This window comes from Opisthorchis viverrini, assembly GCF_000715545.1.
Source record: "Opisthorchis viverrini unplaced genomic scaffold opera_v5_112, whole genome shotgun sequence".
Classification (NCBI taxonomy): Eukaryota; Metazoa; Platyhelminthes; class Trematoda; order Opisthorchiida; family Opisthorchiidae; genus Opisthorchis; species Opisthorchis viverrini.
The window spans coordinates 227,045-234,111 of NW_008751770.1; the positions used below are offsets into that span (position 1 = coordinate 227,045).

Sequence of the window (7,067 nt, forward strand, 5' to 3'; positions counted from 1 at the left end):
TCGGTAGCTCCTAGAACTCAGAAGCCGGTGGAGTCCTCTGATTTGAGGTTTAGACGGCATTATCCTTTTGCTATTGCATTTATAGTACTTCAAAAGTGGGTTATTCTCTAACTGAACGATTTGTCCTCTGTTGTGTTGCGCGTAACGCAACTTAACCCAAATGGCTTCTTGAGAAGCCTCTGCCGTGCCCTCTTGGTCACCGGCCGGATAGTCTACTTTTCCGGAAGTTTCTTTAAAATCGGTGGGTACGAGTAACCTCAAGGCCTATACGTACAGTTTTGGGAAGCAAATCACTCCTATACTAAGGTTGGGGACAACAGTCTCCTATTGATTATGGTGCGTCGTTTGACGCCATACCTCTTGAGAGCGGTTTTTAACAACACTCTCATTTCAGATGTTCATCAGGGCGCAGAATCTTGGCAACAAGTCCTTTCTCCAAATTGTCCTTCAGCGAAGCTTTGGGTGTTTCTGTTCACATTTCTCAAAGTCCTTTCCTCTTCTTAGCAGGATTGTGTAATCCAGCAGCTCATCTTCTGCAACCTCTACCGTTCCCACTCTGTAACTGCTTCACCAGTTTACTTGTATCAGCTGTCAGCGTTATTGCATCGGTCACATTACCGCACACTATATACCCGGCGTTACTGGAGAAACCATAGGATCTAAACTATCAAATACCAAAACGTATACTTTCCTTTCTTTACATACTGGCATTCGGCCGGTGACGAGTGAAGTCATTTCACAACTCTACACAGCTCCTTATCTTGTGCATTTTTTTCAAAACCTCTGTTGTGACGCTTATGAATGCCCCACGCTCCAACTTACGATTTGTTCGTTACAGACTCGATATTCAGCCTCGTTTTCAGTGTACTCCCATGGTCCCTGAAAACTGCGCTACTCCCCCCCCCATCGGAACATTTTTTATATTGCACCAGTTCAGCATACCGACAACAAAGATTTTAGCTTGAAATGTTGTGAACTGTCCGTCTTATCCACGATCAAGATTGTCCTACTTACCAAATTTCTGTCATAATAACCCCTCTGGAATGGACTAAAATTTCAGCTTGTGATTGATTTGAGGATATATTTCCCTTCCCACTAATGAGTATTACCTACTGCCAAGGCCGCCATACATCCAGGTAGCTTTCATGTGCTTCACAAAATCTCGATTCTATTTGGTAATTTTTGAACCCCCACTTCCACTTGGAGCATGCAAAGCCGCTTGCCGCCATGATACTGGCTCTATTGTCTACTCAAACTCCAAACTGGCATCTCTTCGGGTATCCACTACCGATAGGCACCCCAGAATCTCTCAGGTGTTGTTTGCTGGCCGGTGGGATCGCATTTGATCAAATTTTACCGCTTCGAACGGCCACTGACATCCTAGTAAGAATCACCAAACTGCCGGTTGCATCCTGTTGGTTATACTGGTTTATATCGCTTTCCGCTCCCTTCGAGATGGCGCCCTGCCGGAAGGCCTGGAATAAGTGCGTTCTCCCACTTGACAGTTGAATTTTTACCAGAACCCACAACATCACTCTGTCGGAGCCACACCTAGCTTGTCTTCAAGGTCCTCTTGGCTGCCTCTGACGGTGAATCTGTGGGGTTGGTGGCATTTAGGAATAAGGCTTGTCGTCTTGTAACGTTTACTCTACTATACATTCTTCGTGAGTCATATCATCTTTGACTTCTTCTGGACTCTGCAATGAACCTACTGTGATGCCTTAGGTGTTTGCCGGCATTCTTCTATTTAACTCGCTCCGCCTTATGGAGAGCATATGCTTTTGATACTGATATACGCACTTTATTCCACATTAAGGAGCCGTTCTCTTTAACAAAGAGAAAGATCCATTATTCATAGACTTCTAGGGTTGTTCCTGTACACACCAACGGTGTTTTCCGGGTTACGATGCACTGGGGCGGAAAATAGCCCTCATAATCCCTCCACTGAGACATTTACTTTTAGATGATTCTCAAAAGCTACTTAACCGGGCGGCGTACAAACTGCAGCCGTTTAGTAAACCAGGAAAGCCGCCAAATGGTCATTGTCGTAGGAGTAAGTTTGCATATGCCAATACTCAAAGTCCGTAGCGGATGCCCGTTGTCGGAGTGTAAGCATAACGGGTTACATTCTAGGTAGTTGTATTGTGCGAATTTTGTTATGCTGAGATCTTTGTGACTTGCTGACTCATCTTGATGACCACTGATGTCAAAAGGAGCTTTTTACATCTATTTTTGTGATTACAAGCTTTGTCTAATCTGCAGTGAGAATCTACGGTTTTGTCCCAGGGTGAGAACGCACATGACCCAGCGTTGTCGGTGTGCAGTAATCGAGCCAACCAGAATGCACATAATGAACTGTAAAGCGGTTCACAAAATATCCGCGTTATAAATCAGCCTGGCTCATGCGCAGAAGCTCAACATAACGTGCCACAAGCCCAATGTGTGTTAGCATTTGTGAGAGGAATCCCTTGAAACCTCTGGTGTTTTTATACCAATGCTTTAAAGCACCAGTTTGGGGCAAAAAATTATCATAAGCACGTGGGCAGGAACGCTTTCCATTACCGTTACGGCCATTGATCCAACTTTTACTATAACCATCGCATATACATGTCGCATCAGTAGTAGCAATCACTTTTGTAAGTGTACATTTCCGCCGGTTGCGAAAGCACCGGTCTGTAAGTTAGCCTGGTGACAAGTATGCATACCTGCAGCATCAAGTTTTGTTGCTGAATCAGTGAGAAAATTGCGGGCTCCGAATTCTTCTTGTTATGGCACCACAAGAAACGTTTGCAGATGTTAAATTTTCTGCACGATAGTCTTAAAAGTTGCACAAGGAACGCATCGCCTGCACGCTTAGAAAAAGCTAGTCTTCTTCTGGATTCGGTGCTGTTGATGTACGCAGTATGTCGCGTGTAGCTTTCCGCACTCTCTGCTGAGTATTCCACTTTAGTTTGGATTCTGTTGTATGGCAATGAAAATGCAAAGACAAGAGTTTTCAGAAAATATCATTAGATAGCATTATTACGTCAAAAGCCAGGAGGTAGTTCCACCTGAAACTGGCTCCAGTTAAATTATCCTCGGAGTCAAAATAATTATTTTCTAACGGGCAAGCTCAAGTGGCCCACAATCATGGGATAGTGTCGCACCTTCGAGATGACCAAAAACCTTGTTCCTTGCTGCCTCACTAATGCCTTTGAGTTTCAGGGAAGTTGCTGACAAAGAAGACTATTCGGCGACTTACCGAGGGACAATTTTCGCAATTTCCGCCTTTAAAATCGGCACTAATATAGCAAACAGTGAGACCTTGTGAACCAAGCCGGAGCGGTCACAGTACTCCTGCAGTCTCGAAAGTTCTCGCGTTTCCTGGCTCTTTTCACTTTGCCTTGGGCAAAGTGATTTCACTTGTCGCGGGGCCACGAGATTTACCCACTTTTTACACTTGGAGCCAGCTTTGTACCACCCGGAGCCCAATATCCATATGTTTATGACATATAGTTAGGTAATTAATAAGTATACATCAGCGTCAAGGCCTTTCAGGTGAGAATGTCCCGGAACTCCCTGCAGACTTTCTATTATTCAACGAAATTTGTGGATAGTGACACAGCTACCGGTGGTTATAAATCACTCCTGCGAAGTAACAGCAAGTAACTGTCCTGAAATACATTGGCCTGCGGACCTGTCATATATAGTTTGTGTTACGCTTCCGCTGAGCAAGACTGTCGGAATCCATAGCGCCATTACTTGCATGCTCCTTTGTGCAACTAGTGTGTGCTAGTGGGTGTTTTTACAATAATTATGACGTTTATCCCGAACTTGTCGGTGGTATACCGTTAGGCTTGCTCATAATGTTGCAGTCAGAATAAAAACATGACTGGCGGTGATTGTGACCGCAGGATGGGTTCGGGAAAACGGACAGCGTCATAGAGGATGATCATTATCCGATGTAGCCGTGGTCGACACCAAACCGGCACGGGCACGGTGGCATAGCCACTATGGGTTTTTGAAGGAAATATCCAGCAAGATCGGGTCGTCACAGTTTGAAGGTGGCGGGCGGAAAACAAAACGAGGGGGCAAAACAACGGACACCCTTTTTGACACATGACAAGAAAAGTCAAGTCGGCGAAAAACGAGGAACCAGAACATTAGATATTGTGAAGCAGCAAAGTTAGCTCCATCCGGCTGGGCAAATTGAACCTAAAACCACCGCTTTAAACTCGTGGCTTTGTACTGTTGGGCTCATGGCCAGGAGTCTCGGAATCGTGGTGTACAGTGAAACTGTAGTGGCTCACTGGTGTTGCTATTGTGGAGTCAGGCATATTAGGTCTTTGAGAGGGTGATATGATGGCAATACACGAGCCGGAACACGAACTCCATGGAGAGCTATTGAGTTTCGTGGGAAGCACAGACACGCAGAAATGGTTAAATCGAAACGAACGTTTCTGAGGATTTGGATGAATATGTCCTAGACGCAGCCGGGGTCAGGCGGGAGGCTTGTTTGTATTTGCAGTTAATGGAACGATTTAAAAGAGGGTTTGGCCAAGAGAAGGAAGGGAATAGCTGCAGGCGTGCTATCAATCTGGATGTAGCAGTGCCGTGCCATCGTTGGCCTGACGTAGTCCGGTTGTTGGACAGCGTCGTAGCCGACGTCACATTTAAGGTCATTGGGTTGGGATGTGCGATTCTTTGCGTAGCGGAATTCTTTTCAGGCTGACCAAGGAAGCAAGGTAGAAGGCTACCCGAATAGGATCGCAGGCTTTTCGAGCCGTTTGGGGACATTGTGGATGTAGATCATAGAGTAGGTTTGATAACAGCCTAATAGGCCATCCAAACCGGGTATTACCGAAGTTCAAAGCTTGAAAAATGAGGGGATGGGATGATATTAGTAAAGCACGGTGACATCGCATGGGATAATGTGCGGTGTCGTACATATAAATAAAAAAAATGACGTTTACCGCGATTAGGGTGATGACAACAAGTGATTATATGAGATAGGATGGGATGGATTTGCACTCAGTGGACCAGCAATCGACTGTTGCTTTTACTAGCATACGTTATTAAAGTATAAGTTACCTAGCGCAACCCGATGTAAGCACACGGAGTGGTGGTATGATTAGATAAATCAAACGTGTAAGGGCTGATGGGAGTGAACTTCCGAGGTGATGAAGAAGTTAATCTGGTGTTTATCACACGAGTTGGGCAGTGCCGGGAGAGAAACTAAGTGTAAGAGTGATACCCATCGGTCCCCGAAGCACTGCTATTAGCTTCAAGTTAACAAGTTGTGCATGGCGGATAAAAAGCCTTTGTGCAATAGTCTTGAATGTTGGTAACGGAGGGATAGGAACCTCTGCATACATTTGTTTCTTATTGTATATGTCCACTCCTGGTAGCACAAGGTAGTATGTAGGTACGTGCGTTTTGTTTGTTTGACAAAGTATGTTTCGGTACGGTGCAACCGTAATTATGACAGGGGCAGCTACAGCCCTGCACGCCGATGTGAGCCACGGGTATCATAGAGTTTTCAGGCTTTCCCATCTGTTGTACAAATTTTTTCATTAAACAGACGAATACCAGTTTTTTTCTTTCTCCATCGTCTGTAGTTTATAGCTATGCCAATTAAGTGATGCAAGCAGGACGAGCCTAGTCTGGCAGCTACAAACAGAAAACATTGGTGCTCTTTTATTGATTTCCTGAATTATTGGTTATGTTCAGAACAACCGTCGATGAGCGAAGCGCCCGTGCTACTGGAGTGGCCGCGGGTATACAAAGGCGTCATGGTGCAACGCAGCGGGGCGGCCCCCTCTGCAGGACGTACAGACCAATACACGATGTTTCCGCCCCTTGTGTATATAGCCGGATGTGCAATTTGGTATGCAACCAGGCTTTTATAATTGCGGCTTGCGCATTAGGAAGGAACTCCAGCTAGCAGACATTTATCCGGTCTGGGGAAAGCCAGACCAGTAAAACAGCTCAGTCATTCCGAACAAGCGAACGATAAAGAGCCGCTGGATAAGGCATGTTGCGGAGATAAATGAAGCAACAGCTACCTTTGGGCTGGGTCCATTATGGCTAAGGCGCATCAGGTTGAAGCAAGGCCTCCTGCATCACTTAATCTACCGGCGGGCTTACATAGCTGACTGCTGCCCTGAATTTTCTTCCCGTATTCCCTATAATACCCGTAACTCAGGGTGTTTACTCTCACTGTCGACATGTCGAACTGTCTTTAGGCAAAACTTTTTCCTTTGCCTTTACTCTAAACTATGGAACAAGCTCCCCTCCCATATCCGTACTATCTCATCTCACGTTGGCTTTCGAAAGGCCACCGATTCTTACCTTTCTAATGAGGGTGCTGAGCGCCTTTTCGCGCCTCAGCTTACACTAGATACTTTTTTGAACTAGGCCCTAAGCCCTTCTAACCTGCGCACTCACTCTGACTGTCCTGTTATTATATCCCAGAACTTACACTTACCAGCCTCAAACCCTTAACACTAGTCCGCAAGTGCGACAACCCCCCTCCCAAGTGTTCTTATCTATACCCTGCCACTCTACCCCTTTCATACCCGTCTCCACTGACCTGGTTGCATATCCCTCCTCCGACCTTAAGTTTTTGTACCCAGCCCAATTATTCCTAGTTCTTCAAGCCTGGTCCCATCCCTGAGTAACTATGTCAGCTCTATTTAATGTCTGGTGCCTTGCTTTGACTGGATTTAAATAACCCCAACCAAACTAAAGCCCCAGTTCCACACTGTTCCCAACCATTCTGCATCCTCTGAATACGCGCAGCGCACGCATATCAAATGGTGGATCTGAAGATGCGCTATGAATGAAATACTTGTTTGGCCCCACAGCCCAATCACGCACACATACACATAGCACTGGTGCACCCCTACTTGACAGAGTGGTTCACACCAAGGCTTCGTTTTCGTTTAGCCATAGTACAGGCTCCGAACATCTCCATTCTACTCTCATTGCCCAAAAGGTAGTTGATGTTTCATTTGGTGCCGCGACTTGCTTCTTCCAGTGGCTGTTTGCTGTTTGCTTGTTCGAAGTGACTGAGCTGTTTTACTGGC

At 45.8% G+C, this 7,067-nt stretch overlaps 1 protein-coding gene across 1 annotated transcript in view; it reads left to right on the forward strand.

The window, feature by feature from the left end:
* Positions 1-5,701: 5,701 nt before the first annotated feature.
* T265_13873 (hypothetical protein) overlaps positions 5,702-7,067 on the forward strand; it is a gene marked incomplete at both ends in the record, with an annotated part of 3,090 nt that continues 1,724 nt past the window's right edge. The window contains 3 exon segments of the mRNA XM_009170941.1: positions 5,702-5,842; positions 5,851-5,957; positions 5,967-6,300. Coding sequence (XP_009169205.1) covers positions 5,702-5,842; positions 5,851-5,957; positions 5,967-6,300 — 582 coding nt within the window.